Raw genomic sequence first — 17,915 nt, 5'->3', positions numbered from 1 at the left:
ATAGGCTAACAGGAGTATCAAACATTTCAGTGAACAGCTGGTATCAACCACCATTTTACCTCAAAGTTGGGCCAGTTCATGGCCATATTGACCCCATGATTAGCTGACCACCACTTTAGATCTTTTTCGCAGTCGGAACTTCGCAAGGTGTTCATGAAATCGGTGTAAATCGCTGAAAATCTGTGAGCAGGGACGGGAAAGAAGAAAAAACCAACAAAATAAACATGACACAATGTAATGTTTTATGCTACAGTGAACACAGTGGAACAAAATTGATTCCCATCACTCCTAATTTTTTTAAATTTTTCGCGAGAACCATTCAGTTCTGAAATTATATTGCACTATTTAAAGCACTCACTGGTACAAAAAGGGTCAAAGCAAACTTTGGAAAGATAAAAAATCTACTAGTTTATCTTTCTGACACATCTTGCTGTCTAAGTTTTACTCACTCCTTGGTGACTCGGGAAAATTCGATGAATCACGACTTTCAAAGCGGTCAGGACGGCCGAATGCTTTTAGCAACTTCTGACACAATAAACAGTTTGCTTGCAGTACTGACGATATTAAGAAAATGTTCAAGATGTTGGCAAAATATCTGCCAAACCTCATTGAAAACTAGAGAATACCCTCTTCCCCACCAAAAAAAACAAAAAAAAACAAATGGGGAAAAATCTCACTTATCATTAACAGAGAGGTCCAATACTTTATGGGCGGCTATCAGAGCCTCTTTGAAGAACTGTAGCCTTTTCCGTTCGTAGTCCTGGGCTTTCTTGAATTGCACTGTCATGTCTTCAATGTAGCGGGGGTTGTGTTCGTTGATGTCCTCTAGACAAGACTCGTACTTGTCTTTGGTCTTGTTGGTGTCGTGCGTCGACTTATCTCTCTTGTCCTGAATCTTTTTCACCTGCGAGGTCGAGAGACAAAACCGTTTCGTTTCGGTTGATTGAATGATCGATTTGATTAGTTGATTCATTCATAAAAGGTTTGACAATCTTAGAAAGAGTATTATTATAAAACTTAAAATGACTTACGGTGGTTACTTTATTGAAGTACTACTTCATTGATTGAATTGATTGATTGAATGATCGATTTCATCAGTTGATACATTCATATAAGGTTTGAGAATCTTAGAGAAAAGTATTTTTACAAAACTTTAAACGACTTCGGGTGGTGACTTTTTTGAAGTACTACTTCATGCACGTACTTGTTTTTTGGGGAATTTTACCGAAACCTGCTAACGGGTGACATTTTTTAACAACTGCTCGACCGACCCGTCCGACATTCGGCCACTCGTTCCTTCTTCCACATTTACCATTCAGAACGGCTACATGCACGTTTTGAAATGTTTAATTCGTCCAAACACACTGCGAGTCTTTCGGTTTATTTTTCTTTTCATCCACCCACCTTTGAGGTATTATTCAAAACTTCTAAATACAAACATGTTTTTTTTCTTTCAAATTTTAAGAAGAAAAAATTGGTACAGTACACCATAATATATGTATTATGTGTTCAAATTTAAAACCACGCCACAAGCACAGACTACTGAAAAAGGCGATTACTAGAATAATAAACGTGAGTATACAGAATGGTACATTCCGAAAGAAAGAGGGTAATGACCCAGAGAGGGTCGTTGGGTGGTGCAGAACGTCACCATATGGCTAGCAGGCATGTAAGGGAGCACTGAAGTAATAGACAAGACTTCTGTTTAAAAATCTTTTACCCCGAATACATCCCTGTAAAACTGAACAAAACAATGGTCAAAGTGTTTTCAGTTTCGAGTACCTGATCGGGTGACAGGGTCGTGTCCCCTTCTGCGGCCTTCTCCTGCAATTCGGCAGTTTTCTCCGCTTTGCAGCAGTTGTAGTAGGTCTTCTGTGATTGTTGAGTCTTCTTCAGCAAGACGGCCCATTGCTTTTGAGCCTAGAAAGATGATGGAAATGCACAAATGATGAACGAAAATCATGGGATTTCTACATTAGAACAGAAGCAGACGGCACAGTATACATTTATCAAAACATACGCACAGATTTGTTTATTTATGGTACAGAAACTAATCACTTGGTCCCTTTATTGAGAGTCTCATGAAAGAAGTTGGTTGTTGTCATTCATTAAATATCTTGTACTGTATCTCTTGTTATTTTATCTATATGATTGAGGTTTAGAATCATGAATCATGAAAAAAGCAGAAAGTTAAAGACCTTGACAGCATGCACTCAACCGACACGTACATCCCATCAGGTCTTTCTCAAAGTTAATACAATGGACGCCATGTTGAAGCCCCATCATGCATTGCACTATAAACAGGAAGCCACAGACCCCTGACTCTACAAAACGTGTTTGGCAATATTGTGAACACAATCACGGACGATGTACGTCAGTCACAATATTTCAACAATTCAAATCACCAATTCAATCAAATCAACAATTCAAATCAAAACATTGTGTCTGAACTTTTATTATTGTTTACAAAACGTGTTTGGCAACATTGAGAGAACAACCACAGCGATGTAACTTAGTCAAGACGTTTGGCTCTCTTTGCAGGGAGCGAGTGAATCAACAATTCAAATCAAAACATTGTGTCCGGTCTTTATTATTGTTTTTGTTCGATTACAAAAAAAACAAAACAATCAGAACGCAAGCACAGCAAATTTGTTCACCTTCCCTGTTCATAACCATACTTGCTAATGCTGAGCTATGTATTGTACACAAACACCATGCCTAGCACCACAAACACCATGCCTAGCACCCATGCCAAAGACCCATGCCTAGCACCATTGCCAAACACCCATGCCAAACATCCATGCCTAGCACCATTGCCAAACACCCATGCCAAACACCCATGCCTAGCACCATTGCATAATGTCTCTCCATATTGCTCGACTTTCGCATTCCTACAGCAGAGAGAGAGAGAGAGAGAGGGAGCCCTTCAAAGAACATATTTCACAAACACCCTGGAGTCATTAGTTGCTTCCCTTGCACTGAGTGAGACCAAACTCTCCAAACTCGTTTCACCGTGCAGGCTCTACAAATTGAGGGCAAGACCGTTGTGCTCATACTGTACGTGCGGCATCCATAGGGTTAATATTTTGGTACAAAAACAGCTTAGATAGATGAATATATTTGAATATATTTCATTCGCTCAATCTCTGCAAACGGGCCAAAAAACAAAATTACCAAATTGTCATGATTGTGGGGGTTTTTTTTCACTTCAGAACAGTACCAAACAAAGGATTCTTTACACCGTCAAGAATGAATGCATAAATGAGACTTCCATATACAGCCAGAGCCTTTTTCTTTCTTCATCTAAAACCACATTGACTACAGTCAGAAAAGTCTGTGACCTACATTCTCACATAAACGCACTGCAATTGTAGTCAGTCATCACCTTGTTATTAATCGCTTGCAATGTCACAACAGGAAACAGTTGGATGAGTGAAAGGAAAACCGAAGCTAATAAACGAAACATGTTTCGGCCAACTCGGAAAAGTCTTGGAACGATTGAAGAGTTTCACAAACGTACGATATCAGAGTAAGCAATATAAGACCATAAAAAAGTGATTAAGTCAGGCCTTGACAAATATTTTTACAAGTAATGCCATTTGGCGACCGCGACTAAAGATCTACTCGCCAAAACGCAAAAATTTATTCGCCACTATGACTGCTGTTCAAGTCTCCATAGTACAGATCTACAATGTCAATACTTTATGTACACTAAGGTTAGGCTTCTGCAACAATGTTGAGTGAAAATCTGAAAACTCTTTGCATAAAATCATGGCAGAGATAATGTAAGCAAACTTGTCTCAAAACAACTTTTGCAAATTATGACCGATGGCATGTAGAAAATGCCTCAAAAACTGTTTGAACACCTTAAGTATATTGGTATTCTGACATGAAACATTGTTTTCTTCACTATTTTGTGTTAACAAACCTAATACTATCCTACTGGTGTTAGCGTATGGCACAGTGAAGCCTAACCAACTTGGCAGTTCCATGCTTTTGTCAGTGAAAATAATTTACCAAAATGACATATAATTGTGTGCTGTGGATCTGATTTTCTGCATATCAACTCTAAAGGGGTCTTGTGTCATTAACTTATGAATTTTAATATCGCAAAACTTGGAAAAGAGTGGTTACAACTTTATAAAGTTTTGTTTATAGTTAGTAATTAAAGCTCTTATATTGTAACTTCAGATGGGGATATCCACATGTTTATTGTTGGTCTACTTAGGTCACTTACTACTACTGTATACTCTTCTCTCTTCTTTCTAGAACAAGTTTTACGGTTGCACTTTTGTTAAATCCAGTAACTTTTGATTGCTTTTGCATTGCCACTGTTACAATGAATGACAGCAACTTACAAAACTGAGGAGGTACAGTAAGGTTGACTTGAGGTGACCAGTTGGTCAACAGGAGAAGTCAATGTCAAAGGTCACCAGGTCACTCTAGACACTGTAGAGCAAGTGTGCAATTACTGTGAGTGGACAGGTAAGTGAGAAACGAAGTAAATATCATCTGCAAAATTTCCCTCCCCCCAAGAAAAAAAAAAAAAAAAAAAAATCATATTTCATATCATATTTCAAAATCATAATCATAAATCATAAAAATCATAAAATCATAAAAATCATAAAAAATCATAAATCATATTTCAAAATTCATATTTTTTTTTTTAAATGTAAACAAACCTTCCTGAACCCCTCGTCTAAATCTATGACCTCTTTAAATCCGTTCATCATTTTTTTGTGGTAGTTCTCCTTCTGCCAGTTCTTGATGCTCGCTACCACTTCGCCGTTCAGTCTCGTGCAGATGTCGCGATGGACGTCGTGTCTCCTCTCAGCTTCCGTCAGGGTCGCCTTCCATGCCGATTTGTTGGTCCCGTACTCTGGTCCTAGATGCAAAAAATGAACAAATATTAAAAAAAAACATCAATTTCACATATATAGTCTGTATAATTGCTGACACAACCTTCAATTAGATAGATCATGATATGCTATCGACGGCAGCCTAGTTTGGGATTTAAAAATCAGAGATTTTTACCGCCTCGATATTGTCGCAAAAAAGACCTCCGAGATGGAACTGAAGACTTCGATCACACAGTTATCGACATCTTTGATTATCTTCAATTATCTTCAATCATCTCTAGGAAATGCTCTTGCTTGTGAAGGATAATACATGTGAAGGAAATTTCGTTCACTGAAGATGATCTACAGAGTTTCTATAGAGGGCGCTATCATATCGGTCCTAATGCACCTGATTATACCGTTTGCAGATTTCTGAATGATTAAAAAACGATCCCACGAAAGAATTCACGATGATGCAAATATGCAAGATGAATCTGCATACAGATGGGGACCGGCTAGGTCAAAGTTCAACTTATTAGCACAGTTTGAACAAAAAAAGCAATGTTACAAAAACACAAGATAAGGCAGCTCAAAGCACCTAGTTTGATTTGAAACATTTTGAAGGAGACAAGATTTCTAAGATAACTATCAAAATATTGCTTTACATAGGAGGGTATCAGTTGGACAAAGAAGGGGGGAGGCAGGGGGGTGGGCAGGGGAGAGGAAGAAGGGAATAAGGTAGGGTCTTCAGTGAGAGTCAACGTTTAGATCGGGTCACATACTGGGCTAGCATGTGAATGCTATGACAGAGGCCAGTGTCCACATGTTAATAATACCCCTTAAAGATATCACTACAAATAAAAGACAGTTTCATGGTGGTGTTTAGACATGTCTTTAAGTAACGACTGCTTTAGCTGGAAATAAAAAATAAAAAAAAACTTGTACAATGTGCAATTATCAATTTCAAACCATTGAAACCTCCTTGCCCTGCAACCCCCCCCCCCCCACCCCTGGTTGCTTTATACAATGCAAGGAATCGATGTGATTGTCGATCTATAAGTATCTCTTCCCAACAGTGGCGGAGCTAGGGGTATTGGTCGGGGGGGGGTGAGAATGGTCTGTAGGGGCACTTTCGACACTATCTAAGCGGAGCACTACCACAAGTTGGCGAAGAGCGTACAGAATTTTCTGGAGTAAAGATACTCCCTAGATCGCCGGAAATTACCCTTTCCGGGCCTTGCTTATTTGCAGATAAACAAAGAATAAATAGATGTCCTTGCCATTTTGTCAGAAAATTACACCAACAAAATGTGACAAATGTCAATAGGTATTTGGGAGCGCAATAAAAAAGTCTATAATCGCGAATAAGTAAAAAGTGGTAAAAGCTGAAAAGGGCGCCAGCAGTCCATTTGAGTCCGTCAGGGGGGGCATCCGCCCCCTCTGACTGTATGGACGCTCTGCCACTGCTTCCCAAACGTCAAAAGTCGATTATACCTTTATCAATAACGCCGTGCCATTTGGTCGACCACTGTTTCAAGCTCTTGGCGTATTTCTTCTCAATTTCTGCCCTCTCCTGCAGCAGGAGCATGAGTTTGTTACAGGTTTCGTAGCCGTCCTCCAACCGCTTCACCGTCCTGCGATACTGGTGTACTTCCCAGAAACTCTTCTGGGAATCCATAGCGAACTCTGCATTCTGATCCGGATCTGCGCTGTGAACCGACATGGCGTTTTTCGGAGGATCCACACTAAAATTTACTGTCACTTCTGGTGATAATTTTCACGTCGAACAAAAATCTGCAAACAATAGAGAGAACAGAAGATAAAGGGTAAGATGAATATTGGCAAGGTCAGTCTAAAGTGTTCGATAGTTGTTGCCTGCGAGGAAAACACCAAAAAAGGTCCAGATCACAACAGTTTCAAGTAACTTGGGTGTAAAGAAATCCGAGCACAACACTGATCTTCAAGACACCTTTTGAGTGGTAGAATGAGAAGTGAGGTCATTGGCTGGAGGGTCTAGTCATAGAGGGCACACAGTGTTAAAAGGTTACCAGTTCATTGTAGGCACTGTAGAATGAAAGTGCTAAGGTTGTTTGGAGACAGGTAAGCAAGGAGCAAAGTAAATTTATGAGATGCATGTAAATGTACTATGCTGTTACTTTGGGTGGTAGAATGAGAAGTGAGGTCATTGGCTGGAGGGTCTAGTCATAGAGGGCACACAGTGTTAAAAGGTTACCAGTTCATTCTAGACAAGGTAGATTGAGAGTACTGAGGTTGTGAGGAGACAGGTGAGTGAGGAGCGAAGTAAATTTCATGTAGGTCTTGCTGTGTTTAAAGAGTTGCCAAACATTACGTTTAAATATTGCTTTAAAAACGGTAAGTCATGCACTGTGGCGCTGACTGTCTGTTGTTGGTGAATGGGTCCTGTGTTTCACCCCTTCATTTTTCGGACAAAATCACAAAGAATGTCTGAGGTAATTAAAGCCTCAAGCCAATAGCACAGAGGGTTGCTTGTCGGGTCTAGGCCCATCAACCATACTTTGGGTCCCACTAACCCAACTTACATGAATGGGAAACAATGTCAGTACAAGTACTGTACCTAATTGCTTTTCAGACACAAATTAACAGTGTTACTACAGTATCCTATTTTACTTACTAGGTGCTGTCCATGTTTCGCATATATATTTTAGTATGTCAGTAAACTTGCTTCTTTTTCGTGGTGAATTATTTTGGCACTTTGCTTCTGGATTTGGGTGTTCCATACATAATCATACATGTACACATACAGTTACATACATACACACACACATATACGCATACAAACAAACAGTACATACGTACATACACCATAATGTACCTGTACATAAACCCATACTGTACATGTACGTACATACAAACATACATACAACAGTACATACGTACATACACCCTACCTATACATAAACCCATACTGTACATGTACGTACATACAAAGAATACATACATACAAACATACATGTAGTTCTTGTAGACTAAGCGGGCCTGAAAGACCAACGAATGAAGCAAACCAAGTTTACAGTAGGTTTACCACCAAGTTTCCAACCATCCAGCTACTGTACTATCTAAATTACAGTATGGGATCCTCAGCTTGCTACAGTATGGTAAAAAATAACTAATTAACAACTACTTGAGTCAAATTAAACAATCCACCTGAAAGTTGTCAATTGAATAAATGATAATCAGGTGCAATTGGCTATTAACAGTAAATACTATTGACAATGTAGACTTTGTACCTTGGGAGTGGTTTACTGTACTGTATTGTACTGTAACAGTAGGTTGAAGTAGTTATAAGGGCGTTTGACGATATGATTCATACATGTGTAATACTGTCACTGTGTGTACTAATTTAAAACACACCATCATCATGCCATCACATGTATACGGAAAATGACACAATACGTACAGTGAATTAATTACAGTCGGACTTTACAGTATACTGTACACCCTTTCAAGTTTATAATCCACTAAGTGGAGATGTTTCTATTTCCTTCAAATGCCTGTGAAGTCATTTCTTAATATGTAAATAACATTCATGGTTTAGGGGTGTAGCTCTACGTAGACACTCACTTCTTCTTAAGGGGATCCCAATGCTTTTCTAGGGGTGAGGAGGGTGGGGGGGAGAAGGGGAACAGACAGAATCTATTTTCTAATAAAAAAAGAAACAAAGAAAGACAAATGTTTGGGGGCCTAGGCCAACCCATTCTCTAATAGAAGAAGGATAATCACACTGCTCATATGCTCAGTATGAGTGCAATTGACATAAACGTAGATACTCTAGAATTGTCCCAACTGAATGGCTCTTCAATTGTTATGTTGTATTTATTTGAATCACTGTATAGGTCCTATCTGTTCCCCCACCTTCATGTCGCACCCTTATTGGTCTCCCTCTAGAGATGGGGGAGGGGAACAGACAAAATCTATTTGCTAATAGAAAGAAAGAAAGAAAAAAAGGACAAAATATTTGGGGGCATAGGCCAGCCTGTTATCTACTGTAATAGAAGGAGGATTTATCAGGAGGATATGGGAACAGGAACCAGGTTATTTTTCATTATCCTGCCAGACAGTCCGACCCGTCATAGGAAACTAAGAAACGCTGGTGCTGGGACAGATTGTATTTCATGGAATGACCTATGCACGTAGCCTACCATACAAATATAAAAATTGACTGTTGACTTGTATGTTGGCAACTGTGCATGCTGTTGTCTGTAAGGTATATGCTAGTACAGTATGGTTTTTTTGTACATATAACTAACAGTGACTACAGCAATACATTGTACAGAACAAGTGATGTTACAGTTTTAATACTAAGCTGCATACAGAATTTTGAAACTCTGCATCAGCTCACCCAATACAAACAATTCAAGCCAAATGACTGTAATTGGGTGTGATGTATCTCAAGCTAGAACTTCAAAATTCAGGAAATTATCAATTTTAGGAGAAAAGCAGCTGTTGGGAAAACATGTACAGTAACTGTATATGAAATTACAAGGAAACTGTATCTGTTTACTGTAGACCTGAGTAAATGTGCTAGAAAACTATACGGAGCACAGAATGACGAACGGGTACAGTTATTAGCTGTGGAATTAAATGAGAAATAATCCCCCTACTATAGTACAGTATACTACTATAGTACAGTATACTGTACATACTTACAAACTGTGGCAGACTACACAAGTATGAACTTGCCTATGTACAAGCTTTATACTGTAGTAGACTTCCCTTGGCATGAGTACCAGTACAGTACAAGCATATGAGTACAAAATTAAAAGCTAGAGTTTGAGTACTTTGTTTGAGTACACTATCTACAGATATTCCCCCCCCCCCCCACTCTCTTCCCCATCACAAGAACAAACCCAAGAGGACTATTAAGAATCCTGGTATCCATGGTAAAGTATGATTAAACTTACAAGCATAGACTCACTAGAAATGTCTTTTGATACTGAATGTTACCTTGAAACTGACACTTTGTACATCTCTTTTATGATTAAGGGATGAATTGTATTTGGATTTTCCGATGCTCTGAGATGTAATTAAGCTTATCTGCTCTAATGTATGTTACCTTGACACTCAAACATTGTACTAGTTTCTTCTTTAATGATTAAGGGATAAATTGTATTTGGATATTCCGATGCTCTGAGATGTAATTAAACTTATCTGCTCTAATGTATGTTATCTTGAAACTGAAACATTGTACTAGTTTCTTCTTTTATGATTAAGGGATAAATTGTATTTGGATTTTCCGATGCTCTAAGATGTACAGTAATTAAACTTATCTGCTCTAATGTATGTTACCTTGAAACTGAAACATTGTACTAGTTTCTTCTTTAATGATTAAGGGATAAATTGTATTTGGATTTTCCGATGCTCTAAGATGTAATAAACTTATCTGCTCTTCATTCATACTTAGTAAAGATTCCTAAATCCTATTGGTCCATTCAGGTCAGCTGACCGTGGTTAATCCTGTGAGTAACGCACGGTAAAATTACCGGCGGATGAATACAATTGTTACCATGTTTTGTCGTCTGCTTTGATGAGCTATCGAAATACATCAAAAACACAAAATGGCTAATATAACGTTTGATTTGAACTTCGATTTGCGCACTTTAGACGAGGTAGACACTCAGGAAAACAATGGAAGATTTGCAAACCTGGTTGAGAAAGACTTAATTCACAGAAACGATCTTGTTCAAAAGTCTTGCAAGATGCCATCAATGGTAAAGGACGCGAAAACATGGATCCGCACTCGAGTCTAGGCCATAGTGTAGGCTGCACAGCTGTTGCCTCCAACAATGACATTAACGTTACTGCTGCTGTTAGGGCTGAAACGTCTAACATGTCCAAACTGTTTTCCAAATGTTCTTTCCAAAGTCCTGTGAATGTTTACTTCCAAAATTCATAGTTATATCCGTATTAAAACACCAAACAGTTGTGGATGCTTTGACTTTAAATATATCCAGTATCTGTCCGTAATTAAATGTTCGCAAGGCCGTTATGTTGCTCATAGTGTTATAAATTTAAAGTTAAACGACCGCAGTGCCAAGCACTGTGTAGTGTGTACGTTCAAGTGAGTGTACGTGTTCAATACAAGGCCTTCTATGTTATCGTATGACTGTATACCATACGTACATGTTTGTCCCTAGAATGGTTGCTATGGGAACCAGAAGCTGTAGGGTATTGATATGATGAAGCCAACTAGTAATTGTTTGTAGTTCCTTGTTATTGAGACCTTTCAAAAATAGTTTTATGGCCGCAATATTGCCAAACATTAGTTAAAATGTTATTATGGTTCATCTTTTATGAATGACAGCCTTTCAAAGACGTTTCCTTTATAATTATTCACTATCGTTCAGTATTACTTTATAATTGCACATGTACATTATTGTTATGCTGGTTGTTAATCGTTAATTCGACTTACGGGGCATCACTTTAATAAATCTTCGGTTATATGTAACCAAAAATGTTTTGTTTTATGATTTTTCCCCCACACAAATGGTAGTGTATGAATGAACGGGGTTAATCAACGGTCTAGCGTGCGTTACTCACATGATTAATGCACTCCGGGTGTTAATGCTATCGCTGGATGCACTCGGGCTCCGCCCTCGTGCATCGCTTGCATTATCCCCCGATCGTGCATTAATCCTGTGAGTAACGCACGCTAGACCGTTGATTAACCCCTTATTTATGTATATTACCTTGACACTGAAACATTGTACTAGTTTCTTCTTTAATGATTAAGGGATAAATTGTATTTGGATTTTCCGATGCTCTAAGATGTAATAAACTTATCTGCTCTTTATGTATATTACCTTGACACTGAAACATTGTACTAGTTTCTTCTTTTAGGATTAAGGGATAAGCCTACTGTACATCAGCATGAATACAAACCCCTCAGCTAATGATAACTAAGTATTTGTATATAGATATAATACATTAGTAACTTATATGTGTACATGACTGTAGTCAAGTATATATGTACTGTACTCTGCAGGTACAGTATATGCACTTCATAACCTGGTTTCATGACCTCAGTTCTAAGTAACAACTCTGGGCATTACAACAAAACCTTAACATATATCCCAGACTTCCCAGCTATTTTAGAAACCTCTTTGATATATAAAGGATTATAACAAAATACATTAAAAGAAAACTATTTGTTTCTATACCAATCAAATGCACTATGAGGAAAAACGTATATTCTAAACAAGTTTTCATTTGATGATAAATTTCCTAACAAGGGACTTCTTTTACCAATGCTTTTATAGTAGTTTAGTTGTTGTCTACACGACAAAAGGTTGTGGCCCCATTTCAACTTTTGCTTTTTCCTTTTGTTTTTTTGTTTTAATTCCTACAATTCAAACAGAATCAATATAATTTTGATAATACCTGTCGTAAAAGTTGAAGTGCAAATAAACCTACCAATACAGTACGCTTTTGGTTTCTACGTCGGAGGAAAAACAGGGGCAATGACCTATAAATTGTTTGATTAATGACCGTAACATTTCAAAAGCACAAACATATAAATCAAAGAAAGAGTTTTTAAAGTGCTCTCTTTCATAATTTCGGAAAGGTGCTTGAATCGCTAGGTTTGAATAAGGGAGAGGGGTGCAGGGGGGAGGGGGAAAGGTGCTTGGATCGCTAGGTTTGAATAAGGGAAAGGGGTGGAGGGGGGAGGGGAGGGGTTGGGATTTGTTGGGATGAGGTAAGTTGGGATGAAGGGTCACTGTATATCGGGCAGGTTTATTCGATATATATAATAAATACCAAACAGCTAATATACTCTTGTATTGATCTACCGTCTCCCATTATTAACATTAACATTTAACATTAATCATAACATTTTCATTGTCTCCATCCATTTCCCCTCCCTATTTCCATCTCCCTCTCTTCCATCCATACCCACTCTTCTCCCAACATCCAATGTCACACTCATTTCCTCCCGATCTTTAATAACCAGCCAAAAGGCAATTGCAAGTACCCAAGCTACAATAACACTTGTCATCCATTATGATCACAACACGGACATTTCTACTTTGTTTGTAACAATATAAATACAGTACAGTACAGTACAGTATATCAATGTCTAGTGTTCCTTCATCCAGGGTTTTAAATTGTACAGATTTGCATCTCGACCAATCGAAGAGTGCAACGGCTGAAATCCGACGCCAAATTGGACGTGGATTGACCCACGGTGTCGTCTCTCTCGATCCTTCACCGTTACGAATCGAGGACTTGTAAGTAACGGCGCCTGCGGCAAATTTGGGTAGATGAGATCAATGTCGTACTGTATCTCCGATCCAGGGCCTTTATTTACGAGAATCAATCGGCTAATTTACGTGCCTTTCAATTAGATTTCGGAGAAGAGAAACGGAACACGTCGAGATTTATTTCATCAAGGGTGCCGTAGCTATTTATGGGAGATGGGATGTATATATTGGGTGAATGCTGAAGCGTGAGGAATAGCTCGGTATATATAGATATACTTTTTAACGTCCTTTCATATTTCAAAAGAGCAATATATATATATATGTTGCGAGTTCATTAATTTGAATTATGCGTTTTACTGCGCGGGGCAAGGATTAAGCAGTACTGTAGTATCGTGTTTGTAGCTTCTGTAGAGAACACACAGTTTGATATAGATCTACGGTATTATATTTATAATACAATATTAAAGCAATTTATGATTTCTAGTTGGCAGATAGCCAAAATGAAATCAGAGGACAAGAGGAGTAGAGGATATAATGGTGGTGGTTACAGTAGCTATTCTAGTTTACTTCATTTATATATATACACAGCAAGAGAGGAATAATTAATCAATTTCTTTGAAAAAAGGGATGAAATGTGGGACGTACAAAACAGAAAAAGATCATTCACTCGAAAACTAGTTTAATACTGAATCAAAATTTTGGGAATGAATCTGAAGCAATTTTTTTTAAGTTTTAAATTACTTCTGGTATGTACAGCAGAAGGCTTGGCTATTAGCATGAAAACAAAAAAAGGCTTTGAAGTTTTATTTCAAAGAACTTTTAAGTATGTTTGTGGTATACAAATGGTCTTTATAATACAATTGTATTGTACTTAATTTTAGACAATGGAAAACAGCAAAGAAATTATCATGGCTAGAACAAGGTTTTAATTATCAGCGACCTCTTTGTTAAAAGCCCAGCATTATACCGACTGTGCTATCCAACCCTTAGTCGATGGCATTCCCTATATATAGCCATTTATTTCCTGGGGGCACCAGTCAGAAGCCAGCCATTTCTTTGCTGGGGGCGCCAGTCAGAAGCCAAAGTACCCTTGCACACTGTGTAACCGGGGATCACGCCCAAGTTTCATTCGATACAATCCAGAAAGTGACAGGGAAGGGATTTTCATGAGGAATGCTCTTTTCCATTGTCAAAATGTTCCTCATTTTACCTGTCAGTTTTACATTTATTATAGATTCAGTATTTACTAATTAATATAAGTACTGTAGTACATAGTTTTAATGAGGAAATGAGACCCATCTCCTAAATTTTGGCTGATCATGCTTGACGACTGAAACAATTGGAACACATTCAAAGAGTAAGCCTACGTATTTGACAAGAGAATATGATGCGTAATGTGTTTTTTATCAAAACAACTAATTCGGACGGCGGTGCAGGATAAACAAACCGCCGAAATTAAGTCTCGTTCTTCCTCGTCGATGAATCCATTTCTACAAAGGGTCATTAGATCGAGTTCTAAATCAAGTGACTAAAAACTTTAAGCGATGACATAATGATAGGAATTTGGTGTTAATTAACGTTGTAGTCCTAAATTTGAGCGGTACCCCAGTAATGTTTCTATATGATCGTTAATTTAACCTACTGATTGTATTGAATTTGTTATTTAAATAAATTATGTTAATTAAAAGCTGAGTATTTTTAAATGAGTTGCAGTTGCATGTATTTATGACACTGTATTACAGGTTTACCGACTATTGAGACCTAACCGTTGTGTGACTGCGAACCACATCGGTGTTCAGAAACTGTTGTTTATCGCATCTGGTCACAGTAGTAAGTTAATTGTATACGATTAACAGGGGTCTTGCGCTTAATTATGCAAATATATGAAAGTCTTATACTTTATACGCCAGTTTTCGACATGTATACCTATACCTTTAAAATATATATGCTACAGTACATTTATGACCTATGAATGCTCCTTTAAGGCTTACTGTCATTGACTAGGACGACGATTACGGAAACTCAGTCTAGACGAGATTGTGAGCATTAATCTTTTCTGTTTTCTTATTACTAGTGACTCAAACCAAACCATGCTATTTTAATTTCATGGTATACAGTATGTATGTAACATTGAGGTACTCACATCAGTATCAGTTAAACACTGTTTGTTTCTTGAAGAATTTGCAAGGCATTGTACATTGCAGATGTCTCTGACTTTTCTTTTGAATTATTCTGTTGCTTCTTAGAGGCTGACATCACATTTTGTGTTTAAATAGTCTTGGTAGACCAGCCACTTTTATAACTGAGATTCTGAAGTTGTCAGTCGTCATTGTCAATTAATGAAAGTTTATTATTAGGATTAAAACCTGGGCCGTTACTGGTGATTATAACAGTCTGTGACTAAACTAGGTGTAAAATAATTCAGAATGTTCCAAGAAAAAAATTAGTTCGTAAATGTTTAAGTGGACCTAGATAAAACAACTAATTACCACTTAACTAGGTAACTAGTAGAAATGTTTGCTTTGCTGTGGACATCAACCTATAACCATGGTTGTTTTATAGTACAAACATACATTGCAAAGATATAGAGAAACTTCAATGGAAAGTAACAAGTACTCTAGTACTGTGTAAATGTACTGTAACATGGTAACTGTGCTGTATGATTTGATCACAGACTTTACAATGTTGTTATGAACTGTATGTAAAGTACAGTTAGTCTTACAATGAATCTTTGCATATGTACAGTAGCTCTGCAAGGTGACCTTCGTCATCATCAACATTTCCACTCAACCTCTCCCCCCCCCCCCCCCCCCCGTACCTTCCCCAATCCTATGTGAAACCAGCCATGTGATCATGCAAACAACTTTAGCACATGTCAAAACAAAACAATAAATTCAGCTCTACGATAACAGTGTTTATTCATGGAAAGATTGGAGTGGTTCTACTTGTGCTAGGATGTAAAACTGAGTGAACTTTATACTGCACACTGTAATAACACTTGAACCATTCCACTAAACCATGCATGAAGTGTGCTTTCATGGACTACACTATTAGATGGTATGCATGCATCTAAACCATGTTGTCATTGTGTTTCATTCACGGCCAGCAAGAGTGAATCCAAGATTTGATTTAAAGGATATGGGACATCATGAACCTAGGAGCACCCTTCCCCAGAAAAAAAATTCAGATTGTGACAATGAATTCTTGTGATGAAACGATGGGTTGCAAACGTCTACGAAGTTACGAACCTTAATTGTCTCATCACAGCCTCTACATATTCTCTCTCTATAGTGCCTTCAGAAACCTGGTAATCTTCTGATTCGGACAAAAAAAACTAAAATGTTACCAGGCAGGGCAAATTTTTAAGGACTTTATCTGGTTGTTCATCGGACAACCTGGTCTGAATGCTTGGTTGTCCGAACAGCAAACTTTGGTCGTCTGATAAAAATGGAGCCAAATAACAAAGAACTACCAACATGTACACTACTTTATAATGTATAGGGTTATTGAATCTAGAAAACCAGAATTGAACTGGTAAAACTGTTTTTGTTTTATTTTCCAAAGTCATGGAGGGCGATACCAAGTTACTGTACCTCGGACTGTATTTGGGAGTAATGAGTTACAGTACAACTGGCAATCTTCACTTGTTTTAAATGACTAGTTGTCCGACGAACAACCTCCAAGGCTGATCTGGGTCATCCAACCAGAAAACCAGGCTATGTATGAGGAAGTGAAGTAAAGTTCAAATCAAGTAGTATAACCACAATTTTTGAAAGAATTAGGTACAGTATTTGAAGGAAGTTCACTCTCGTGCAATTCTGGGAAAGCTACAGTAGGTAGATCAGAGTGCATCTATAGTGTATGTACACATCTAGGAGATAGGTATAAGACTGGATTGAGGTAAATGTCTTCTGGGATCTAGAAAGAGGGTTCACTGATATTTTTTAGCTACAGTAATCAGGGATGAGAATGAGCCAGGGAAAAAAAATCTGAAATTTATCGATCGCCGTCCTGGGGGAGGGGTTTAAGAGGAGGGGGTGTCCCCCTCCCCTTTAGAATTTTTTTGTCAGGTAAGGAGGGCTTAAATGCAAAATGGTGGACTCTAGATGGAATCTATCACATCACGTAACTCGCCAAAAAAGTGTGGAATTTCTGCTTGTATAATTTCTCCATTAGCTTTTTTGAACCAAAAAAAGGCTTTTTTGCTTGCTTTGTGCTACTTGATTCCACCACTGGTCAAATTCGGTGTTCCTTCCCTTCAGAGTCCAGCATGTTCGGCAAAAAAAAAAAAAAAAAAAAAAAAAAAAGATTAAATAAAAAAAATAATAAAAAACGCGAATTACGAGAAAAAACGCGAAAATGAAAAAAAAAATAATCGGAAATCCGCGTTTCCGCGGAAGAGTCTCATGCCTGAGTAATGCTGTCCAAACGCCATCTGACTTTAAAAATTTTTTGAAGAAAGTCAGTCCCCTTTTCTCATTTATGAGTAATTAAAACAATATGTTTAAAGAAAGAAAAAATTGGGAGACCTTGGTTCATGTAATTTGCTCAGAGATAAATCATGTAGTACACATTGATACTGTTCTGCCTGCATAAACAATATATCTACTGTAAGAAACATGTACAGTCAATAGGTAGCCTACTACTGTACATTATTTCCAACCTTCCAAGTACAGCCTAAATATGTTCCGCAACACAGCTTCCTCAAACATCTAATACTCTACTGTGTGTAGGTGTAATTCAATTGGGTTTAGGCTTACAATATATTCAAACCTTCTTGCCATTTATAATATTTATTATATACATTTGATTTGAAATGTCAGTCATCGTCAATCCA

The 17,915-nt window shown here is 37.8% G+C and overlaps 1 protein-coding gene and 1 long non-coding RNA gene across 7 annotated transcripts in view; one reads left to right on the top strand and one right to left on the bottom strand.

The window, feature by feature from the left end:
* Window positions 1-17,915, bottom strand: part of LOC139969604 (protein kinase C and casein kinase substrate in neurons protein 1-like) — a 48,476-nt gene that overhangs the window by 19,984 nt on the left and 10,577 nt on the right. For all 6 annotated transcript variants that reach the window (XM_071974713.1, XM_071974715.1, XM_071974716.1 and 3 more), the window contains exons 2-6: window positions 6,333-6,632; window positions 4,683-4,885; window positions 1,783-1,920; window positions 678-904; window positions 60-180 (exon numbers count right to left, since the gene is read on the bottom strand). In XM_071974713.1, coding sequence (XP_071830814.1) covers window positions 60-180; window positions 678-904; window positions 1,783-1,920; window positions 4,683-4,885; window positions 6,333-6,561 — 918 coding nt within the window. In that variant the 5' untranslated portion in view covers window positions 6,562-6,632. The remainder of the gene's footprint in view (window positions 1-59; window positions 181-677; window positions 905-1,782; window positions 1,921-4,682; window positions 4,886-6,332; window positions 6,633-17,915) is intronic.
* On the top strand, window positions 1,930-17,438 carry LOC139969607 (uncharacterized). The gene is made up of 2 exons (XR_011793771.1): window positions 1,930-4,485; window positions 16,643-17,438. It is a non-coding gene; the product is annotated as an uncharacterized lncRNA (long non-coding RNA).

Source organism: Apostichopus japonicus, chromosome 7, assembly GCF_037975245.1.
Source record: "Apostichopus japonicus isolate 1M-3 chromosome 7, ASM3797524v1, whole genome shotgun sequence".
Classification (NCBI taxonomy): Eukaryota; Metazoa; Echinodermata; class Holothuroidea; order Aspidochirotida; family Stichopodidae; genus Apostichopus; species Apostichopus japonicus.
Note: the sequence above shows the minus strand (reverse complement) of the source record. Positions and strands in the feature narration are given on the sequence as shown.